The 24,790-nt window shown below is 39.2% G+C and overlaps 1 protein-coding gene across 4 annotated transcripts in view; it reads left to right on the plus strand.

Moving 5' to 3' along the window:
• dlg5b.1 (discs, large homolog 5b, tandem duplicate 1) overlaps positions 1-24,790 on the plus strand; it is a 40,053-nt gene that overhangs the window by 9,718 nt on the left and 5,545 nt on the right. The window contains exons 3-31 of one of the 4 annotated variants that reach the window (XM_079595075.1): positions 1,616-1,769; positions 2,178-2,321; positions 3,739-3,922; positions 5,055-5,314; positions 6,020-6,368; positions 7,034-7,264; positions 7,919-8,103; positions 8,734-8,859; positions 9,197-9,329; positions 9,462-9,589; positions 9,666-9,841; positions 10,209-10,312; positions 11,256-11,348; positions 11,999-12,829; positions 13,840-13,942; positions 14,064-14,199; positions 15,046-15,167; positions 16,012-16,092; positions 16,223-16,382; positions 17,357-17,434; positions 18,117-18,279; positions 18,363-18,496; positions 19,409-19,543; positions 21,467-21,647; positions 21,727-21,875; positions 22,399-22,569; positions 23,159-23,355; positions 23,441-23,584; positions 24,237-24,364. In XM_079595075.1, coding sequence (XP_079451201.1) covers positions 1,616-1,769; positions 2,178-2,321; positions 3,739-3,922; positions 5,055-5,314; positions 6,020-6,368; positions 7,034-7,264; positions 7,919-8,103; positions 8,734-8,859; positions 9,197-9,329; positions 9,462-9,589; positions 9,666-9,841; positions 10,209-10,312; positions 11,256-11,348; positions 11,999-12,829; positions 13,840-13,942; positions 14,064-14,199; positions 15,046-15,167; positions 16,012-16,092; positions 16,223-16,382; positions 17,357-17,434; positions 18,117-18,279; positions 18,363-18,496; positions 19,409-19,543; positions 21,467-21,647; positions 21,727-21,875; positions 22,399-22,569; positions 23,159-23,355; positions 23,441-23,584; positions 24,237-24,364 — 5,180 coding nt within the window. The remainder of the gene's footprint in view (positions 1-1,615; positions 1,770-2,177; positions 2,322-3,738; positions 3,923-5,054; positions 5,315-6,019; positions 6,369-7,033; positions 7,265-7,918; positions 8,104-8,733; positions 8,860-9,196; positions 9,330-9,461; positions 9,590-9,665; positions 9,842-10,208; positions 10,313-11,255; positions 11,349-11,998; positions 12,830-13,839; positions 13,943-14,063; positions 14,200-15,045; positions 15,168-16,011; positions 16,093-16,222; positions 16,383-17,356; positions 17,435-18,116; positions 18,280-18,362; positions 18,497-19,408; positions 19,544-21,466; positions 21,648-21,726; positions 21,876-22,398; positions 22,570-23,158; positions 23,356-23,440; positions 23,585-24,236; positions 24,365-24,790) is intronic. The other 3 variants (XM_079595076.1, XM_079595077.1, XM_079595078.1) reach the window with 3 other exon arrangements.

The raw sequence follows: 24,790 nt of genomic DNA on the forward strand, positions 1-24,790 counted from the left end.
GACTATTTATTTATTCTTGTATACTTTTATTTTATTTTATTATAATATAATAAAATAAAAGTATACAAAAATAAATAAATAAATTGTCTAAGTATATTATATTATATTTATTTAAATTTTACCCGGTTTTTTATGTTTTAATAGCTTTGGATTCTGTCATGACTTCAAAATAAAGAAACAAATTATTCAAATTATTTTGTTATAAAATAACAAAGGACTTTTATATAATTTTCTAAATCAGATTTATATGTTTACACTAAAGTTCAAAAGTCTGGGGTCAGTGAGATTTAATATATATATATATATATATATATATATATATATATATATATATATATTAAAGCAGGCATGGATTAAATTGATTAAAAGGATTAAAAGTAACAATGAAAACATTTATAATGTTACAAAAACATTTATTTCAAATAAACTTTCTGTTCATCAAAGAATCCTGAAAAATTAAATGTATCACAGTTTCCTCAAAAATATGAAGAGGCACAACTGTTTTTAGCATTGATAATAATCATAAATATTTCCTGAGCATCAAATTATATTACACTGATTTCTGGAGGATCATGTGACACTGAAGACTGGAGTAATGATGCTGGAAATTCAGCTTTGATCACAGGAATAAATTACACTCTACTATATATCCACATAGAAAACAGGCTAATTGTCATTATAATAATATTTCACAATTTTTGCTGTATTTTTTTATTTATAAATGCAGTGTTGGTGCAGCAGAAGAGACGATTTCAAAAACATTATTTTAATGACACCAAACTTTGCTAACTTTTATTTTTCCATTCTACACTTCAAAACTCTTCTGGGACTCGCTGTGAAAAACACCGAGTAGACTCAGACTCCAGCTGGAGACGCTTCTGTCCATTAGACGTCTAAAACAGGACAGACGGCTCTGTTGTTTTCTGCAGTGAGGGATATGGGATGGGTCGTCAGTGGCCCAGATAAAATCATTGTTTATTCATAACATCTGTATATGAACAGCAGAGCTGACTCTCAAACTGAAAGCAAAAGTTCATGAACTACCATCTTCAGATCTGCATTTAAAAGGCACTGCAAAAATTATTCAGACACCAGATATTTTTTTACTAGTGTGTGCAGGACACTATAGTTCATTAAGTAAGTGAGGAGAGCAAAATAAAGTAAACTGTGACATATTATACACAATAATTGACTACCAGTAAAATTTGGGACCAAAAATGATTGACACTTTGAGCTGATCATGTTTTCTTGAGTGTTTGTCTTTAATTGCTAATGCTTTTTACACACAGACTGAACACAATAAGGCATTGCTTGGTGACTGGTTGAGCTAAACTGGTATTATCTAATTGTGTAGTTACATTTAACAGCTGACAGATATTCAACATAATTCATGTGTGAGACAGTCTAACAGAAGGATGGACAAAACCTGTCAAATATCAACGAATTCTTGTCATATTTTAGTTCCATTTTCCAACTTATAGCGAATAAACTGTGAGAAATGTTGAAGGTGTGTGAATAAATGTTGTTTTGACTGGACGTGTGGTGCTAATTTACCTCTTCAATGCTGAAATATTTAATTTTCTGAGCACTGATGTACCATGTCCGTGTATCCCAGCATCCTCTCCCCCTCCTGCACACCCGGAGAAGCATGTGATGAGTGAGAAACTGGAGACGGTGATCTTCCAACTCCGACAGGTGACCCGTGAACGAGACGACCTGCGCAAGAGACTGGCGCTCTCCTCACCCGGCACCACCTTCGACGACTGCAGGTACAGCAACACGACTGTAGAAGACCGAACTGGAGATTTCAGATCTTTCTGCTGGCCGGGTTCAGTCTGTAAAACACGGTGACCCCCCCAGACAGTTCGTCTCGTCTTATCCGTATGCGAGCGTGAGATTTGACAGAGTGCTTTATGTGTATGAATAAAGTATGTGTGCTTTCATTACTATTTCATAAATAAGGCTTTTTACTCTGTTTTTGTGTTTCTTCACCTGAATGCTGATAGACGTTGAAAAAACACACACTGAGGTTTTCTGTGCGTGTGTGTGTGTGTGTGTGTGTGTGTGTGTGTGATCTCAATGAAATATCCCGATCAGACTTGTATATGACAAATAATGAAATGATTTCGCACAGCGTTGACCACATGAGACGTTTACATGTGTCTGTGTGTCTGTAGGCCGAGCGTGAAGCCGGGTCACGATTATGAACGTCTGAAGCTTCAGTGCATGGAGGCCATGTCAGATCTGCAGTCTCTCCAGAACCAGCACACCAAAACCCTGAAGAGATGTGAAGAGGCTGTGAGAGACGCCGACTACTACCAGTGAGAACCATATATTTGCCCCATGGAGTTCATTTTCAAGGGCCTTTTTTTAACCTGTTATGAGGGCAATTTAGTTCAAACCATTTATACTTGAGCTGCACAATTCTGGTTAAATTGAGAATCATGATTTTGTTTCAAACTCCCACGATTCTGAACAGACAACTAAACAAAATCATTTACTAGAGGTTCTGACAAATTGTTAATTGCTGCAGTATATTTAAAATGTTTAATTCATCTGAATGAATTATTTTAAAAAAATGGGTTGAATGAATGATTCAATGACTCGCTCATAAACACTCCACTTGTTTCATTACTGGATGAATCAGCGATTTTCAATGAATGATTCCACGACAAATATTTTTTTTAACAGTCACTTGTCGCCACCTACTGGTGTAACGATGTAATGATACAATTATTATTTAATAGACACAGGTGAGATGTTGTCATTTAGGAATGATATCGCGTAGGTGTTTGTATCGAGATTGCAATATTTTAATGTTAATCGTGCAGCTAATATATACTTTTACTTTAATTTACAAATACATTTTTACAAATAAACTGAGAACATGTCTTGTGGTCGACCAATATATCAGCCAATATTTAGTATTTTTGTTCTAACCATATATCATTTGAATTGAATTAATCACATTTAATTATTTGTTTTTAATTTTAATTAATTATTACGCTTTCAAATTTTGATTTGAAAACTCCGTGTGAGCAGGATGTGCTCATTAGCGTGATGTGGAAGGCTTTGATTGGTTGGCTGACGTGAGTCAAGGCAACATCTGCTGGTAAAGCAAACCAATAATTTAGAACAGTCATATTTAGGAATTCTAAATTTCACTCTAAATTTCAGAAATTATTACAAAGATTGTAACAAATTTAATTAAACGTGACATTTTGAAGTAGAAAAACTGAAATAGTGAGAACGTACTCCCAATAATCTTTGTTTTATTTGCAACTTTGAAAAATCTTTTTATAATTTATTTTATTTATAACAGTTTTTATACAAACACAACAGACCAAAGTCTCACAAAATGTATACAATAAGTATGTTACACATAAAATAAACAAACAAAGGAAGAACAAAAGGACTTCCCACCCCAACCCGCATCAGGTACAGTGAAAAATATACACATTTAATCAAACTTAAACAAAACATTAACAATGGAGTGAAGGGATAAAAGAGTGAAGTTATCCATATTACATATGTGCCCAAACATATTTCATGGAAAATCATTATTTACAGTGTGTTGATACTGGGAAGCGAACCCAAAACCTAGTGCCATGAAAGTCCTAAAGTCCACTGTCTTCATTTTATCTGGTGCATTTAACTGATTAAATAAACATTAACATTCAATTTGTTGTTGTGTTCAGTGAGGTGTATCAGTAACGCATGCGTCTCTCGGTCTCTCAGTACTCTTCACGGACGTGTGGTTGGTGAGCAGACTCAGCTGCGGGACGAGATGGAGGCGGTGAAGCAGAACTACTCGCAGCTCCTACAGAAACACTCGCAGCTGCAGCAAACCTGTGACGAACTGCACCGCATACACGACAGCGACCAGAGAGAGGTTTCAGACATGCGCCTGCTGCAGCAACAGGTGCACACCTCACACGTGCACACACAACTCTCAGGAGACTATCATTTATAATGCAATCATCATATGCATTTATATTACAAAACTGTATGCCTTTTTTTATTTAAATATAGCACTATTTATTACTATATTACAGAGACTTGTATGAACAGGGCACCAATGTTATAGAATAGCTTGCCAATAGAGATTAGATCTACGGTGTTTTAAAACGGTATTTGTATAAATGTGCTTTTACTACTTTGTGAAGTATTTATTATTATATAAATAGTATTATGATATATATATATAAAAAAGTATTATATTTTTTAAGTATTTTATATATATATATATAAAATATTAAGTATTATAATAATAATAATAAAAAACACGAAGAATCTAAATACTTCACAAAGTAGTAAAAGCACATTTAATACGTTTTTAAAAGACTCAAAATCAGACTGATCAACTGTATGCATTATGTTCTTGGTTTTATATTTTGTAATGCTCTTCTTGTCTTTTTGCCTTTTGTGAAGCACTAAAAAGCTTTAAAAGGGCTATATAAATTAAGTTATTATTATGAACATTTGAGTCATATCTCTTAATTGATTTGTGTTTTAAATTGATTTATTCAACTAATCAGCTAATTCACGTACGTGAATTGAACTTGCAAATTTTTTGCTGCTTCAGTTTAAACTAGAGACGCTGTTGAATAATTTCTGTTGTGATGTTGCAAAGGTGCGAGACAATAAAGAATAACAAAACTAGTCTGACACGCTCCTTAATGCCTAAATAAAATCATCACCAATTAAATTATCACCACATAACCTGCAAATTATCTTGTTAATATTTGTTATGTTTTCCGGCGCTGATGACTAACATGTTCTATAACTAGAATAAATATCACATTCAACTGATATATTAGAGAATTGCTACTGTATTTAAATAGTTTCATTTGAATAATGTGATTCTGTGGCGCCACCAACTGGTGTAATGATGCATTTAGTCATCTCTCACTCCTCACCACAAAATAATCTTCTTATATATTGTAGTTAATCCTCAAAATTTAGTCAGGTCAATGATTTAGTTATGGGTTCAAATTCTCCTCAAGGTCACAATCGTGCTGAGCTGAATGTGGTTTCTCTTTCTCTTGCTGTAGGTCATGAGGGAGAACGGCTCCTCAGATCTGCTGAATAAACTTTACGACACGGCCTTAAACAAGCTGGAGGGGACGAAGAAAGAGTACGATTCGCTGAGGAAGCGATACAGCGAGAAAACGGCGAGTCACAACGCTGATCTGAGCCGCCTGGAGCAGATGGAGGAGGAGAACAGACGTCTGCAGAAACAGCTGGACGTCCTGTTGAAGCAGAGAGACTCTGCGCTTCACTTCCAGCAGCAGTACAGCGGATCCGTCAGGAGGTACTTCAACAACAACACACTAGAGTTGCTGCATATACAAATCAGTCACTTATGAGCTCACATTTCTGTTAGGCTCGCTAGGTTTTAAAAGGGACCTATTATGCTCTTCGAAGTCTTGATATTATTTTTATGCTCCACTAGAACATGTTTTCCTGCTTGAATGTTGATTATTCTCCTCATATTCTCCATTGTTGCAGCTCCTCTCTTCTCAGTCTGTCAGTAACGCTCTGTTTATTTCCTGTCTCTATGAAGCCCCGCCTTCTGAAAAACACACTGTGCTCTGATTGGTCGGCTGGAGCAGTGTGTTGTGATTGGTCGTGTGCTTCGAGTGTGTTTGGGAAATGTCCCGCCCCTTCCCATAACCGACCAAAACTGTTAGACCTGTGATTTTTTTTATTGCCGTGTGTGGGGTCTCTCAGGTTTGGAAAATCGGCCGACAATTTTTAAATCGTCCCGTGTGAACCAGGCATTACTAACTCAACCAGGCCCCGCCCCTTTATTCTGCGTATTAATTATTTAAATGAGGATTATTTGTTCCCGGAAGAAACTCAAGACTACAATGGAGGCGTTTCAGGAGTTCAGAAACACTGACACTGATATAGAGAAGAACTCCCGCTGGAGGGACTTTGAAACCTTTTTCATGCTCAAACAGCAACATTACACACTAAAGAAAGATGAACATGGTGTAATATTGATCTCTTCCAGGTTTGAGAGTCTCCAGCAGGAGCTGAATAAGATGTCCGTTCAGAACGAGGAGCTGCAGAGAGAGACTGACCGCCTGCAGATGGAGAACACGCGCTATAAGACCCTGCAGCTGAAGGCGGTGAAAGACGGCGAGAAGCTGAAGGAGGAGAGAGACTCCGTGTTAAACGAGTACAGACTGATCATGAGCGAGAGAGATCAGGTCATCAAGGAGGTGGATAAGCTGCAGACCGGACTGGAGGCGGCCGAGGCCAAACTCAAGAACACGTCTGGCGAGAGGAGGGTTGCCAGCGACGAGATTGAGGCTCTTAGACAGGTCAAACACACACAACTACTAAAGACAACATTTAAAGTAAATATAAAATGTCTTCACAAACTGGTTGACTTGCATAATCTGGTGTAATTGTGTGTGAGCCTGATGAGGCAATGATCAAACATTCTCCGTTTGAAGTCCGATTCATTTTTAGCTAAACGGTAAATTCTGAATAGTGCTGCACGATTAATTAAAGTAATGATTAATGCGATTTTATTTTTTTATACGCAGCTTGTCAGTGACGTACGGCTCTATAAACGCTGCTCCATCTGAAAGGACTGAGTTGAGTAGTTTCTTACAAACATAAGAAGCATTTATGAACCTCTTGTCCAACATTTAATGAATCAATTAAAGCATTTCAATCCTCTGTTTATTCAGCCACAGCGATAGTGTGATGCCCATAGGGATTTTGAGGAACAATGCGTCTTGTCTACTTCTGCGGCGGGGCATATTTACTACTGAGCACAGAGCCATACTTCACTGACAAGCTGCGCATAAAATAATCGCAGCCGTTGCCAAATCGTGCAGCCCTAATTCAGAAGATTAATTTAAAAGACTCACTGATGCATTTGAATCCTCAATCAAAAGTGTTTCCATTAAAGAAATATAATGAACCCTAAAGAACCTCTAAAGACTCAAACATTGCCTTTTTGTCATGATGCAGAATACATTTTTTGATGGTTTGACATTTGTTGTGTGTGCAGGAACTGAACTCCGCTCTGCTGGACCGGGACCGGGCGATCCGGGAAAAGACGGAGCTGCTGGAGAAGTACTGTCACGAGGTGCAGGACAAGGTGGAGACGCAGAAGGAGCTGAGCCAGGCCTGCAAGGACATCGAGATGGTGCGAGAGGAGCGCGACGTGGCCCGTAAAGAGCGGACGGAGGCCATTATCCAAAGAGACCAGCTCCTGAGAGAGTATTACCAGGCCAGACAGGTACATGTCCTGTGTTCAGACCGTTTCATTTAATTGAGGTTCTCTCCAGGGTTTGAAATTAACTTTTTTCACTCACTGGCCAATTTGGCTCCAACATTTTTAGGTTATCGGCCATTTAGAACTTCTACTAGCAAAAAAAAAAAAAAGGAAATAAACGGTCACAGCTTAATTATATATAAATTTGGATTTCATACATTAATTTCTAATTCAAACTAAATCCTGTCATCCAACCATCTCCTCCCTTCCTCTTTCATCCTTTTCACCAAAAATGTGTTGTAGTTGGACAGATCAATACAAAGAACATAAAAAAAATGTAGGATGTTGGGAAATAACAATGTTTTCTCTGTTAACCAAATGCTTTTTAATCTTCGCTATTGCTTCAATGCAAATGAACAAGCGCGCAGTCATTTGATGCGTAGTGACGGTCATGTTTATGTAAGCCAGATATGAGCAGATTCTGCGTAATACACTGTATTTAATAAATCATGACTCATGAGTATTTTTTGAGTATCTTACACTAACTTCCCCAGCAAAGTGAGTAAGCTTAATAAGTAACACGGCAAATTGGCTAGTGATTTGACAGCATTACCCGCCACAGTGGATTTTTAATAGATTTTTTCGGGTGTTCATTTCAAACCCTGGTTCTCGCTGCAGAAGCAGGACAGTGCAACGCTGGACATTGAGCGCGTCAGTAAGGAGCTGGAGGTTCTGAGGAAACAGTGCGAGGCCGTTTCGGAGGAGCTCCAGGAGGCTGTGCAGGAGGCAGAGGTGGCGAAGTGCAGGAGAGATTGGGCCTTCCAGGAGAGAGACAAGATCGTAGCAGAGCGAGAGAGCATACGGTAAGCAGATGCAACCACGAATCCTTTTATACCTTTAATTCTGTTATTCAAGCGTCACGTCATAAGTGGCGTGTGAAAAATATGCCCTTAAATTGTTAAAACACATCCAATTACATACATTTTCAAATCCAAGAAGGAAATTATAAACGGATGTGACGTTGTGGAAACCGTATGGAGCTAAAATGGTGTCAAAATCATATTTTAATATATCTGTCAGAGTCAAAGCATTGAGCAAGGTGTATTGTGATTTGCCGGACTTGGCAACAAAGCCTTAAAATAGACACACAAATCCATAGCCACACACACACACACACACACACACACACACACACACACACACACACACACACACAATGATTTACAAACAATGATTTGCTTTAACAATCAATTTTTACAAGATTGTATTTTTTAAATTGTGATTTGCATTTGTGAGTCTGTAAATTTGGTTGTGCATTTACAAATCGTATTTTGTGAATGTGAATTATTTTACACATTTGTGAATCATATTTTAAAAATTTTTACATTTGAGACTATTTTAGCTCCGTAAAACGTTGGCTAAAGCAGACAGGTCCTGTAAAACAATATTCAAAATGGTATTATTATTTCTATGTTTGTCTGTGTGTGTATCAGGACGTTGTGCGATAACCTGCGACGCGAGAGGGACCGAGCTGTTAGCGATCTCGCCGATGCTCTGAGAAACCTCGACGACCTGCGGAAACAAAAGAACGACGCAGTGCGAGAACTGAAGGAGCTCAAGTGAGTCTCAGAAACACACACACTATCACTTCAGAGAATTACAGTTTTTGTGTTCTGTTAATGATTCATGAGCGTCTGCACGTGAACCACACGCTGTACTATAATACTAAAGGTTTCCTGTCGCGCTACTGAATCTACAGCACCACGGCAAAGTAAATGAACAAGTGCGACCAAAGTAGTTTGATTCCCAAACAAATGACTCTTATTCTTTTGAATCATAATCATACACTGTTCGTTCGTAGGTCAAAGGAGAACTGGCCTCCCGGCTGAGCCTGGTTATCAGGTTGGAGTGAATGATGATGTAAATTAGCTGAAATATTGCTAATATGTGTTTCAGGGAATGCATGGAGGAGCAGCTGGAGAAGGAGGCACGTTTTCGGCAACTGATGGCCCACAATTCTCACGACTCGGCTATCGATACGGACTCGCTGGAGTGGGAAACAGAGACGGTGGAGTTTGAGAGGAGTGCGGTATGTAAGCGAGCTCTCAAAGCTGTGACAAATCTCCAAAAACATTAAAAACATCTTTGTTAATTGACATAAAGTTGGAATATAAATATTAACCAAGTTTCAACACGTCACCATCTCTAATCTGTTGTATAGGATGACATGGATTTGAGTGCTTTTGGTTTTGATATTGCCGAGGGGGTGAGCGACTCGTATCTACCCGGGGATTATGGGATATTCGTGAGCAAGGTGGACAAAGGAAGTATTGCGGAGGGCAGGTTAAGGTGGGTGAACTCGGTGTTCTTGGTCTTCTGGGAAACATTCGTGTGCGTTTCTAACCATCGTTTATTCACACCGCAGAGTGAATGACTGGTTGTTGAAGATAAATGATGTGGATCTTGCCAATAAGGACCGGAAGCAGGTCATAAAGGTGGTGTTCAGTGGAGGCGGGGTCATCAACATGGTGGTCCGCAGGAGGAAGTCTCTTGGAGGAAGGATGGTCACTTCTGTTCATCTTACACTGGCAGGGCATAAAGGTCATTCAATTCAATTCAATTCACGTTTATTTGTATAGAGATTTTCACAATACACATAATTTCAAAGCAGCTTTACAGAAAGTGCATGAATCCATATTACAATTTAGAGTGATCCGTTATCAGGTGACTTAAGTTATGTATTTCATAAATGTACATATACAAAATCACAATTAGCTAAATTTTTTTAATTTAAACAATGTAGTAATTTAATGCAGATACGACAAGCTCATTGAAGTAATGAATACTTGTTTGTTAACAATTGATTATGATATTTAGAAAATATAGCATGTCATGGGTCTTTTCCTTTCAGTTGGTCAAGCAGATAAACTGCCTTCATCAACACGGTGACTCTGTCCCTGTCTTGCAGATTGTGGTGTTGGGTTGGAGAGTGGCATGTTCGTATCGTCTGTTTCTCCAGGCAGTCCTGCAGCCAGGGATGGTTCGGTGTGTCCTGGTGATCGGGTTCTCAATGTGAGTCCTAGTTCAATATCTGTTTGATTTGCTGTTGTAAATCAATTCAGTCTCAAACTACTTAAGAAAAATAGTTTTTTTCCCTGTAAACTAGAATTATTTACTTTTTATGAGAATAGTTTATCAGGGGTGTGATTTTACTAACTGAAGTATGACCCCAATTGTGTAAATCAGTGGAAAAAATGAGTCCCTGAGCAGTGAAGTGTTTTATAGTTTGATGAACATTAAAAACACAGACAGCAGCAGGATCATTAGGCTGCTGTCACTTTAAGAAATAATGCACAGATCCAATACACTGATACTGATACACATGCGTTGTTTACGTTCCCTTAAAGGAATAGTTCAGTTAAAAATGAAAATTCTGTCATCATTTACTCACCTTCCTCTTGTTTTAAACCTGTATGAATTTCTTCTGCTGAACACAAAGGAAGATATTTTGAAGAATGTCGGTAACCAGACAGTTGATGGACCCCGTCCATAGTGGGAAAAATAATATTCCTTTAAAGCAAAACTATGTTTACTAGGATACTCGCCTAGACGGGCACGTTGACATAATTTTGCGTGAAATTGTCTGTTCAAGCAAGAAGACGTGAAAGAGAAATCAATATGTGAGCACACAAAACTTCGAGTACCAAATTGAGCTCTTTTTTGCGTCTTCTTGCGCTTGAATGTTTCCATTGGCAAGGCTTAAAAACACGTGCAAATGATAAACATTCAAGACAATTATCGGCCTGATCGGGACTGTGACGGTTCTGTCAACTCTTGGCCATCGGGCAGTCCTTGTTGTCGAGCCTTGCATAAAATCAGGAAGCTCTGATTGGTAGATAGAGCAGAGGTTCATTTGCATGTATATCGACTCATTCGAGTAAACACAGGCATGTTATGCTGTATATTGAGCATATCTATTGTGATTGTTTTAAGGTTGTTTATTTTTCTCTGGCAGATAAACGGAATTTCTCTGGATAATAAATCCGTGAGTGAATGTGAGAATCTCCTGCGGAGCTGCAGAGACTCGCTTTCTCTTTCCCTCCTGAAGGTGAGGCATTATTGATCATTATTTATTTCCTTTTGTAAGTGAGAAATTTGATCAGCTTACCGGTACTCTTTTCCTGAAGTGTTTAATAGGGGTGTAACAATATATCATGTAACAATATATCGCAATACAAAAATGCAACAATAGTGACAATAAGTATTGTGTATAGTTCACCCAAAATAAAGATCAAGTTTTCAGAGTTTTAGTGCTAGTACTACATTAAACTACTATATATAATGTTGAATATAATGTATAATAATGCACTGGGGGAATATTTGTGGGTCCTGATAATGTCAGATGTCTTGTTACCAGTAAAAAGTGGCCTACATTATTTTAAATATATCTAGTCAGTGAAAGAGTGAAAGCATATTCGTCTAAAATAAATAATTCTGTTTTCAGCTTCAGAATCATGAATATTGTTATTCTGGTGTCTCTATTGTCCTGTGCTTTGGTTTCCAGCATCAAGTCCAAGACTATTAATTTACACACACAATGTAATACCAAATTTAGCATTTCAATCAACAATAAATTTTTTGTTAATCTTTTATCATACGTCTTGGAGTATCACAATATTGTATCGTGATATTAGGGTATCGTCACACCCCTAGTGTATTTTAATGTTTTAAATAAATTTTTTTTTTTCTTTATCCCAGTTTTTCCCACAGAGTCTGTCGGGTCAGAGTATCGCTGATAGCCAGCGTGACTGTGAGAGGAACTCAAACGGGAAGTCGGCAGATCACCTGCGGCCCTGCAGAAAGCAGCCCACCCTCAACCACTCCACCCATAAAGACACGTACAGCCCGACACGTGACGTCGAGAGCGAGCGCGCTCAGCGTGGCTCTCTGTATCGCTCAGACCCGTATCACGAGATCTGTCTGCATCCCCACTCTAAACGACCCCTCACCTTTCACCCCGTTTCCCCCGGCGACTGCATCGCCGTAGAGATGGGTCAGGAGAGGCGCAAACAAAGCGGCGGCACGTGGCCGAAAATGGTAGCGGTTGCGATGACGACTGCTGAGAGCATCCCACCGCTCTCGATCTTTAAGACCCCAAAGAAGCGGAAGTCGATATTTGACGCAGACATGTTCAAACGGCCGGAGACGCCATCCAAGCTGGACTACCTCAGTTTGTCCCAGAAACATTCCCCGCAGAGCTCGTGGACCGAGGGGTCGCCACAGATGCCGCCCGACCCGCCCAAACGCAGCGACTCCTTCAAGTACAAACACAAACCGCAGGGAAGCTCCGCCTCTGATTCGACCATAACCACCGGCTCACCCCCGGCCACGCCCATTCAGACCACGCCCACAGACAAACCCACGCCTGACTTTGATAATCGAGACCGCAATGGGAATGTTGTTCAGAGACCGGGGTCTGGGGAAGTGTCTGGACAGGGCTCAGATGAGCCGGAGGTGAGGAGAGGAAGACCGAACTCTGCACCCGCTCAACGCCGGAGCCTCACGCCTCTGAAGATGCCCTTTCCACAGGTGATCATATTTAATAAGCACATTTATAAGGCCTCTAAATGATCAGGGCTGGGTTTCCCAAAAGCATCGTAAGCCTAAGTTGATCGTAGAGACCATTGGTGGCAATTGTTCTACGATCAACTTAAGCTTACGATGCTTTTGGGAAACCCTGCCCAGACCATTACTGACACACACAAGACTTTTCATCAAGTAAATGTCCTTTTAGTGTGATTGTACAAACGTCCTCCTTCAGCTCGTGCTTCATGTGTCTTTTTGCAGAGAAATCTGCACTGATTTTTATAAAGTAAGTAAAAGTAAGAATAACTTGATACAAGATGAGCACTTACTGGACAGAGGCAGCTGAGGTTTACTTAATCATCCAAACATTATAGAAAAATCATGAGTATCAAATACGATCATCAGGCTTTTGGGGAAAGTTTATTACCGTAGTTCATCTCTCAATCATCAATGTATTGCATTGCATTATGTTTTAAAACTACACATTACATGCAAAGTGAGATATTTCAAGCCTTTATTTGTTATAATTGTGATGATTATGGCTTACAGCTTATGAAAACCCCAAATTCAAAATTAGAATATTGTGAAAAGGTTTTCATAAACTGTAATCCATAATCATCAAAATTATAACAAATAAAGGCTTGAAATATCTCACTTTGCATGTAATGAGTCTATATAATATATTAGTTTCACCTTTTAAGTTGAATTACTGAAATAAATGAACTTTTGCACCATATATTCAAATTTTTCCAGTTTCACCTGTAAATATAAATAAAAATATTACATATTTTTGGCCTCTGAATAAAACTTAAAGCTTTAAGCTTTTTCCCCTTCTTATTCTCACTATATCAGACTGTGAGCCATAAAAACCTGATATATCAAATATGATACTCGACAATAAACAAGTGTTTTTGTTTAAAAAAAATAACCTTGTGTAAACTGTTCCAACTTAGCAAAACGTGGTTTATCCCAAGACTCAGTCTTCACTTCCTCATCCTTTTTCTTTCGTGCAGAGCTTCTCTCATGAGGATCATTCTCCAGAACCTGTGGATCTGGTTCGGTTCTCTCCTTTCCGTTCAAATCGCCATAGTTCAGGCTTCTCTCCTGCACAAGCACGTGAGTTTGACACCATGAACGCCTTCACAACCATGTTCATTTAAAGCCACAGTTGAGTGAAAAGATTAGATGTTCACGCTGAGTGATGTCAAGAACATTTTTTGTGTGTTTGTGTGTCTAGACACCACTCCCAGAACACTGTCTCCCTACCCTGCTGTCACCGCAGTCATGAGGAACCCAGTGTACACGGCCTGGAGTCACTGTGTCAAAACCACTAACCCTCCTTCAGTTCCAGCACACACACACACTCAAGTCAGGTACACACACACACACACACACACACACACACACACCCTAAACCCTACCCATCACAGAAAACTTTCTGCATTTTTACATTTTCAATTTATTAATTGTTTATTAATCAATTTTCCTTGTGAGGACCAGCAAAAGCTTCTCATAAAGTAGGGAATCTCAAGTTTTACTATCTTTGTGTGGACATTTGGTCCTCACAAGTATAGATAAACATGCACACTAGAGGATGGATACCCGACGGGTCGGGTTCGGACAGATATTTAGAAATGATGTTCGGGTTCGGGTCGGGCTCGGTTACATCAGCGCAATGAGGCATTGAACATTTTAAATTTAAAACGGCTTATTATGTAGGTAGCCAATGTGCCTGATGCTTTCACTTGATGCAAACGTTCGTTTTTGTTATTAAAATATTCCCATAACATCTGTCTTCCTGTGTGCGGAAATTAGTTTATGTAGCCGTGACAACGAAACACGTGCATAATGTGCGCGCGCCTGTGTTAACGTGCGCTTGTTGCCCCGTGTGCGCTAATGCGCTTATTTGTTGTACATTTCCGAATGCCTTCCTACAGTTACTTAATAAAAGCGGGCTTTCCATACAAACAAACGTACATGTGTCATTGGTATGAGGAAATTAGATTTTAACTGTGTCGGGCTCGGACAAAAATATCTTTATGCCTGTCGGGCTCGGGTCGGGTTCGGTTACTGCTCTGTTGGAGACCCACACACACACACACACACACACACACACACACACACACACACACACACACACACACACACACACACACACCGATGTATGTCGTCTGTTCTGATGTGAGACGGTGAATCTCTCTGTGTGTTCTCGACCTCAGTCCGCAGCACCAGGGCCGATGGAGTGTGGATCTCAACCACAAGTGCTCTGGTGAACTCTTCGACGGCTCTCGCGGCTCAGGACAGCACAACACCAACTCCCTGCCCTCCAGCGCGAGACTGGGTCTGTAACACACACTTCTCTCACACCTAACCGCAGTTTTTGTCATGTTCAGTAGTGAGAATAACACGTGGACTGCAGTTATTGCCACTTGTCAACAATAGAGAAGCTTTAAGGTCTCCTTGCATTTTTCAGCCTAAGTTAAAGCTTAACATTTGAAAGCTAAAAAAATCAAGACAGCTATGAATGTTGTTTAATAAAGTAAAATGATTATTATAAGCATTATTATTATTATTATTATTAAGCATTCTATTTTTATTTTACAGTATAATAGTATTACTATTATTACTATATTACTATATTTATTTATTGGCTTAATTTCTGTAATGTAATACAATTATATTTGAAAAATACGGTTTATTTTAGCAAACAACAACGACATATTATTATTATTATTATTATTAAATTCTCTATTTTTATTTTACAGTACAATAGTATTAATGTCATAATATATTTCTTAATGGTTAAATAATAATATTTTATTTGACAAAAAACACGTTATTATTATTAATAATAAATAGTATTGTAGCACAATAGTATTGCTATTTTAAAAATTCTTTATTGGTTTAGTTTGTATAATTTAACAAAATAATTTCTTTAATAATAGTAATAGTACTTATTATTAGCACACACCTGAAGGTTTGTCACATTTTGCACCGTAAAAATTTTGCACACGTTGATAATTTCAAATCATAATTGGAAATATAAAATCTTTATTGATTAATCAAACATCTGAGATTGACAATCACAGTCTAAAATATGCAATCAGTGATTGGTTATCTGAAGTCTGTAGTCTGTAACTGTTGATCATGATGTAATTGTGGATACTGATTGTGTTCGTCTGCAGGTTTGTCTCAGTACCGCGAGCAGCGCATTAAGATTCCCTCCACCCCCCGCTACGCTCGATCCGTTCAAGGCTCTGATAGAGGTGTGTTCTCTCATAAAAATCTGATTTATAACATTATGTAGTCAACACACTACCTGTGCTGTTGCGTCAATGATGAATGTACATATTATTGTACAAATCAAACCATTAATGACTTGTTGTTGTGTTTCAGGATCACTATCTCACTCTGACTGCAGCAGCCCAAGTCTCGTAACTCCGCCCCTTTCTCCTCTGGACGCCGCATCCTTCACCAGCAGCCAATCACAGGGCTCCATCTCCGCACACACCAGGCTGTCAGTCAGCCCTGTGCCAATAGACAGGAGAAGGGACAGGTAGAATTAGAAATTGAAAAAATTAATGTTAATGATTTACTCACCCTCATTAAAGGGGTGATGAACTGAGAAATCAAATTTTCCTTGAGCTTTTGACATATAAGAGGTCATCATACTATAGTTTCAGAACTGAAAACTTCCTTGTTAGTCCAATCAAAGCTGTTATTGACACCAGACACAGCGAACGACGGGCTTTTCAGAGTGGGGATCTATGACGTCACAGGGTCTCAAACCCCGCCTCCACAGAAGAAGATCAACGCCCACTTCAACACCGCCTGTTTAGCACCGCCCATCGATTCACGCATTACATGACTCATTATAATATGCAAATCTGTCATCCAATCATAGCAGTGGGCGTTTACTTCCAAGTCTTCAATGCACACGCCCATAAAAACGAGCGTTTCAGGAGCTAGCTCAAAACCAGGGCAGAAAATAGACGATTACTGATTCATTCTGATGTTTTTGAATGTAAAAACCAAGCGAACGTCATAAGTTGACCTCAGACAACAATATAAAAAAATATAAGAAGCCAGTTCATGACCCCTTTAAAATCTCTGAAAAATCTCACCATTTTTTTTCTTCAATACAACGATTCATAGTAAGTAGAAAAAGGACATAAACGCATCATAACAATAGTCCATATGACTCGTAGTGTATTACAAGTCTACTGAAGTCATATGATCGATATATGTTAGAGACAGGCTTACAATTGAAGTTGTTATTCACTTCATACTCATTCACAGAAGCTCTAAAGCTCTTTTGTGTTTCACTGATACAATATCACACAGGTCTATAAAAACACGAGGGTGAGTAAATGTGCTGCTTTTGTCCTCATCTCAAGGCATTCAGGGCCGTTCTCCTCCTCTTCAGCCCCTCTTCCTCTCATAGTCTATTTATCTCAATTCTGCTTGACTCCTTTCTAGTCTGTCTGGTGTTCTGCCCCATTTCTCTCCTCTCTCTCCTTCCTGCTCCAGATGTGCGTTGCGTAACAGGTCTAACCTGAAGCTTTCTCGAGCTCAGAGATCGTGGTTTGCGTCTTTACGGATCCTGAGGTTTGTCCACCACGCAGTGAGAACACAAAAACCAACAAACATGCTGTGTTTAGGCTCAGTTTTTGCTGTTTAAGTGAAGTAATCAGATGTGATTTGCTTTTCTTTCTATGCCATGTCTCTTTGAATGCATATGCTATTTTAAAGGAGTGATCAGTGACAACTGATCAATAAAACTAATTATGGACTATTATTATTAGCGATCACATCTGCAGGCTGTGCACAGAAACCATGCAAGTCAATTTACAGTATTTTATATTTTATGAGAACAGTTAATAGATTGTAATTTTTTTGAGTGATTTTAACCTTAAAACTGTGGCAAGCAGTTGTTTTTTGTGTAGAATGTAATGTTTTTATATGAACCATTTTTGCACATAATGTATAGCATACCCTGTAGAGCTTATAAGTTTAATATTGCATTTACACTTACATTTGGCAGATGTTTTAATCTCTTTTAAATAATATCTGTAGCTTTTTATACACTAACCGACCAGTCAAAATTATTGTCACAGATTAAGAACTTTTGAAATTTCGATAGATCATACAGCAACTGTTGTTCTATACATCTCTAAAAATGGCGGTAAATGCATATGTGTACATGTCACTGATTGTGGTGGTTTAAGAACTGTTAGATTTTGGGTTTTGTTGGTTGATGAAGTCCATATTGTGTGTTTTCACACTTCAGGCCGTACATAGAAGAGCCGCGATGTGTCACTATCCCCAAAGGGGCGGAGCCTCTGGGCATCTCTATCGTGGGCGGGGAGAACGGCGGGATTTTTGTTTCCAAGGTAACGGGAGGCAGCATTGCTCAACAGCACCACCTGGAGTTTGGAGATCAGCTGCTCGAGGTGCGTTAGAAAACACTCGGAGAAATAAAGAGCTTCCTTTGAAATGGAAAACATGTGAATCTCTGCTTTCTGTCTCTCTTTAGTTTAACGGCATTAATCTCAGGAACGCCACCGAGCAGCAGGCGAGACTCATCATTGGGCAGCAGTGTGACATCATCACCATACTGGCACAGTACAACCCACACATGTACCAACTGGGCAATCACTCTCGCTCTAGGTACACACACACACACACACACACACACACACACACACACACACACACACACTGCATGTGATGCTTCACAATCCTGACATGGCTAGTCAAATTGATTTGTATAGCGCTTTTCACTATATGGTTTAAAATGCAGCTTTACAGAAAAGCTTGATACTAATATTAATATCTTAGAGAGATTAGAGCTGGGCGATAATATAGTTTACATTTTGTGATGATACAAGCAGTTGATTTGCTATATACCGTATTGTTACAAATGTAAGACACTGTTTTTTTCTTAGAAATACATTGAAACAAATCGGCGAGGACCAAACTTTCCGTGATTTTAACACGTTTTCAAATTTCAAAACTGCAATAAGATTTCACTTCTTCTGTTGATGACATGTTGGTAGGCTACATGGTTTTCACTATGAGATGGATAGCCTAATTGTTACATAGGCCTAATTCAGATGGGCTACTGGTTATTTTTATGGTTTGTCATTTTTAAATGTGAACGTTGGTACATTTTACTAGTGTTTACCAAACTTTCAATACAAAAAATTTAATATTTATTTCCAAATAAAATATTTTTCTTTATAAAATACAAGATTTGCTCTTCAAAAAGCCTTTCTCCAAAAGGTACATCTTGAAATAAGGTGGGTCGTCTTATATTCTGAACAATACGGTACTAGGCTGTATTAAGGGTTAATCCTAAAATGTTTAGCAGGAGTTTTGAAAGTAGTCATGGCATAATATTCATTACTCCAATGAGCTCATTGTTAAATGAGCTTGTTGTTTAAATTAATCATTTTTTCCTAACTGTGATTGTCTATACACAGTCACCTCTGATAACAGATCACTGTAAAAGCGCTATACAAATAAATGTGAGTTGAGTTGAACTGAATAATACTTATACATGTCATCCAATGCTGGCAGCTCCCGGATGGAGTCGTCCATAAGCTCTCACTCCACACCCGGGACCCCCGAGACGCTCAGCGAACAGGACGAGGGCACCGTGACTCCGCCCTCCAAACAGGCCACGCCCACATCCAGCCCTTACAGCGCCGGCAGGTAACCAACACATGCTCTCTTCTCTCGGAGTGTGAACGCGTCACTGCTCTGGGGTGTGTTTCCCGCACAAGAAATTAGTTGAAGAAATGAATTAGCTAGTCACGACTGTTTCCCGCAACCTTAGTGTCGCAAAGTGGTCGTTCAACCGCGTTGGTTAATGTCATGGATGTGTTGATGTGTGTGTGATGGTGTGAGTAATAACTTATTTTAATGAATCTGTTTGAGATCGAGTTAATGCTAGATGTTTTGCTATAAATCACAGACATGGCATCTGAGGAGTATTTCAAATTTTTCTCAGTTATTTTGCTTTATTTCCAGATTCAATCATAGACTCATTCTTACGCACTAGAGCTCGTTCACACATGCACACTCTTCAAAAACAAAGCATAACCCTCGCCAAAATGCAACCTTGTTGTGAATCTACCCCGAGTCAAACTTTCGTTTAAATGCATAATTAGGACGGAAACGCCACTTTTAAGATTGACCGTATTTTTGCCTTTTGAATGGGAGTGCTAGGGGCACTACAATGATAGAGTTTACTGAAAAGAAAGGTTTTAAACAACTCACTGTAGCTGTTGTTGTTTCCCAAAAATAGTTGATCTCCGAATGCAAAGTAACAGAGAGGAGAGTAAAGATGGAAAGCTTCTAATCCCCTTGTTTATTATTATTATTATTTGAATAGATATTGCCATGAGCTAAGTGTCTATGTTATCATGCTTTTCATTGAAATTACAACTTCATGACATTTCCTCATACGGAGTCAGTTCATTTGCATTCGGAGATCGACTATTTTTGATTGACAAAATGCCGGCGGCAACAAAAGCTACAGTGAGTTGTTAAAAATCTTTCTTTTTAGTAAACTCTGTGTACACAATGTTCTCAATGCTGGAGTTCATGTGTAGAGCCCCTGGTGACACTTCCAGCGCAGTTTCATGTTGTGTCGAGCCACCTTAGTGTTTTAAAAATAGCTATTTAAAATAGCATAAACATTTTGAAGCTATCATTGTAGTGCCCTAGCACTCCCATTCAAAAGGCATTTTGACCCGAAAACGAAAATACGGTCAATCTTAAAAGTGGCGTTTCCATTCTAATTATGCTTTTAAACGAAAGTTTGACTCGGGTAGATTCACAAAAAGACCCTAAGTTGCATTTTGGCGAGAGTTACGCTTTAAGTCCACATGTCATGAAAACAAGAAACTCTGCTTCTAACCGCAGGTCGAGAGCGGTCTTACCAACCACACAACTTTGTGATGCGAATGTTCATTAGAACTATAGTTGCGGGAAACACCGACTCGTTGAACTGCTGATAACGATGGAACTTGCAAACATAGTTGGCTAACGATGCTTTTGGAGAACGCAGCCTGATTGGTTTAAAGCGGCACTTGGTAACTTTTTCAACTTAATAAATCCGTTTAGAAATCATTTGGATGGTTAAATAATCTGTTCTGGTGAGAATGGTTACTTTCCCCGCTCCCCCCAGCGTTCCCAGGCGGAAAACCAGCCTTGTAACATTGGGACTAACGTCCCGGTAAGTTGAAAATAGGAAGTCTCGTGAGAAGCGAGTACGAGCGAGAAAGAGCGAGAAACACGAACTGCTTTACGGAATACAAAAAATGTACATGTCAATGTTATATGATACTGAGTATGATTTATTACCCACCTCGGTAGACATGCTCCACACGATAAAGTTGGTGCGCCTGGGACTCATTTGTTCACCACACCGGCTCCGAACATAACAAAAGCACATGAGCAGCGGTAGAAAGGGGGAGGAGTGCGCCGGCGCGCCGCAAGTGACTTTACGACAGTGATGTGAAAAATATACGCACCGCAGCTGTAGGGGAGCTCGTTGAGAAAATCAGCAAAGCGGTGGCTAGAGTTACCGAGTGCCGCTTTAACTGCGCCATCTGCCCTGTGATTGGCCAGGGATCGGAGCGAGGGCCGGAAACATGCGGAGCCGAGGCAGGTGGTGCTGAGGAAGACTCAGGTGGATCCGGGGTTGAAGATCTGCGGAGGAAACCTGACAGGGGTGTTTGTTGAGGGCCTGGAAGAGGACGGTCCTGCTCGAGGAGTCGACGGCCTGCAGCCTGGAGACCTGATCCTGGAGGTACAGAAGAGACATCACACACATTTGAGGTGGCTCCTTAAAGTCGGTTCCCTGGTGTGATGTAATTTCCTGTTTGCAGTGTAACTCAGTAAGCCTGAAGAATAAAACCGCCGAGGAGGTGTACCTCGAGATCCTGAAACCCGCGGAGAACGTCGTCCTCAGAGTCCAGAACCGACCCGAACACTTCAGGAGGGTCAAAGACGCACCAGGAGACGGGTTTTACATCAGGTAGCAGACTGAAGTTTTCACTGGAATATAGAATCTTTGTTCCATTAATAATAAAGATTAATGTTATTTATTACACGTATAAAAATCTTGATTCTGATTGGTCACTTGTTGCAGATATTTCATTTTAAAGACATTAAACTGCACAACAATTTTGTCCTCCTTAGAAAATGTTTGCATATTTATTTATTTTCTTCTTTATAACCCCATGGGTTAATCATGTGATTTATGATCAGACAGTTTCCTTTGAACGATAAATTAATTTAGTTTCATAAAGGCCACACTAGTTTCATGAACCTCTTTGGTCCCCACGTATTATTTTTAGTTAATGATAACAATCATATAAATATTTACTGACCACAATAACTGTTGGTTCCTCTGTCTGATAACAATCAGAGCAAATAGGTAAATATTAAGATATATACTGAATATTGTCAAAAAGATGTGTATATATATATATATTATAACATCTATATGGTTGCATGATGCTTTGCATATTCTTTCTCTTCATGTGTTTGTCTTCCAGGGCTTTATTTGACCATGTTGGTGATTTAGAGCAGGAGTTGAGTTTCAAGAAGGATGATATTCTCTACGTGGACGACACACTGCCCAGGGGGAATTTCGGCTACTGGTTGGCATGGCAACTGGACGAGAACGCACAGAAACTGATGCGCGGACATGTGCCCAGCAAGTGCATGTAGGTCTTTATGTGATATTCATGTAATAATCACTGTTTTTATTTATTTATTTATAAAGAGTCAAGCTGTTTAATGCCCCCCTGTAGTTTATCCCTTAAAACTTAAAACTCATCTTTGATCACCAAAATTACATATTTAAATGTTTTTTCCTTGAAAAAAGTGTCTTCCTGCCTTAAAATATCTTGAATGTAACTCGGCACCCTTGCCTGATTTAGTATACGTGGTTCTATGAATATGCAAATGAGCCCCACCTCCACTCACTCACTCAGAGATCCACTGGTTGACGATCACACGTTGATCTGATTGGTCAAGGTAGTGTGTGACGTCAGAAACACCAGCGATTTCAAACCGTGTTTTTGAGACTGTCTTTGGTTCACTGCAGTTTTAAGCAGAAAATACTCAGCAATGCTGTCGACTTATGAACTTACGCATGGTTTGTCTTAAAGCTTATTAATAACTCCACATAGACGCATAAACAACATTAAAAGCTGGATTTTCACCACAGGGAGACTTTAGAAACTTCAGTGCACATGATAAAGCGTGTATGTATCTTATAAGGTGTGTGTGTGTGTGTGTGTGTGTGTGTAGGATGGATCAAGACTCCCAGCGGCGGTACAGCATCACAGACGGTAAGGACGAGAGCGGCTCCGGTAAAACGCTCTCAGCCGCGGCGCGCCGGTCATTCTTTCGGCGTAAACTCAAACACAAGCGCAGCAACTCTAAAGACGCCCGTGACGCTCCTGCGTTAGACACCGTCAGCACAGACTCAGTGCTGTTCATGGAGGGTGAGAAACACACATGCAGCTCTGTAGCTCTAAAACTTCACGTTTCATGGTTAATTTCTCATTTTATGTGATGGTGTGTGTTCAGACTGTGTAAGTCCGGCCTATCAGCGCGTGCAGAAAGTGGAATCGGCCAATCGCAGGCCGGTGTTGATACTGGGCCCTCTTGTTGAGCCAATCAAAGACATGCTGCTCAGAGAGGCTCCTGGGAAATACTGCCGCTGTTTACCTGGTGAGATCTACTCACATTTGACATATAATGTCTGTTTAAAGAGGTCATGACATTTTTTTGTAATTTTTTTTAATGTTCCTTGAGGTTCACTTATAGTGTTATTAAAGTTTTTTGCACAAGAACGAATATATATGTAGAAAAACTATGATTTTCAACCCTCATTCTGAAACAATAGTTTTTTTTAAGGCGTGTTAGTAAAAAATGGCCACTGTTATGATTAGCTAAAGTCATTAGATAGGAAACGGTATCAACGGCTACTTCCTATTGCAAGCGTTTTGATAACATTATCCACATAAAGCCATCATTTACAGACAAAGCATTATGAAATCACTTCCTGCTGTGAGATCCAATACCGTCATTGCATCAAACTGTGCCTCGTTTACAAAACTGTCAAATGCTCTGAACAAACATAATCATACAACGTGCTCCGGGACGCCAAATCCCGCAATATCCAAACAAGCATTTTAAGATAAGAAACTTGCCAGATGTTTTTTTTTTTATGGCACAAAGACCTCTTGTATGTCAAAGATCAAAGCAAAGTTTAATGTCATGACCCCTTTAAAACACAACTTTGCCAGGACTGAGTTCTCATGTTTGTGGGTTTATGACTGCGGGATCATATTCTCTGTCGCTCGCTCTTGGTTTTGTTCAGAGGGCATGAAGGCGACCCAGCAGGCCATTGAGCGCGGCGTCAAAGACTGTCTCTTCATCGATTACAAGCGCAGGAGCGGACACTTCGACGTCACCACTGTGGCCTCCATTAAAGAAATCACAGAGAAGGTGAGAGACCTCGGACGCTGGGTTCAGTTTCACGTCAGGCCATTTAAATCTCCATTCATGAATTTTTTATGTTTCACTTAAAGACAAAGAAGCCTATTTATGGACTCAAGGAGAATCACCTCTGAGCATAATGAGAAAACTCACAATTCAAACATCTGGACACATTAAGAAGAAATCTGGGTTGAAAATGAATACATTGCATAAAAAGTATCTGATAAATTAATAAATATATATAAATGACAAAGTAACAAAACAGTAAAAAATTAGGAAATTCGTCATGAAATGAATGTTTCAATACCAAAAAAAAAATCTTTAAAATGTAATTTTATTAGTTAAAATAAACATTTACTATATATACAATATTTGCACATACACAATATAATAAATGTGTGTGTATTTATATGTATGTATTCTATGTAATATGAT

Source organism: Phoxinus phoxinus, assembly GCF_949152265.1.
Source record: "Phoxinus phoxinus genome assembly, chromosome: 21".
Taxonomy (NCBI): Eukaryota; Metazoa; Chordata; class Actinopteri; order Cypriniformes; family Leuciscidae; genus Phoxinus; species Phoxinus phoxinus.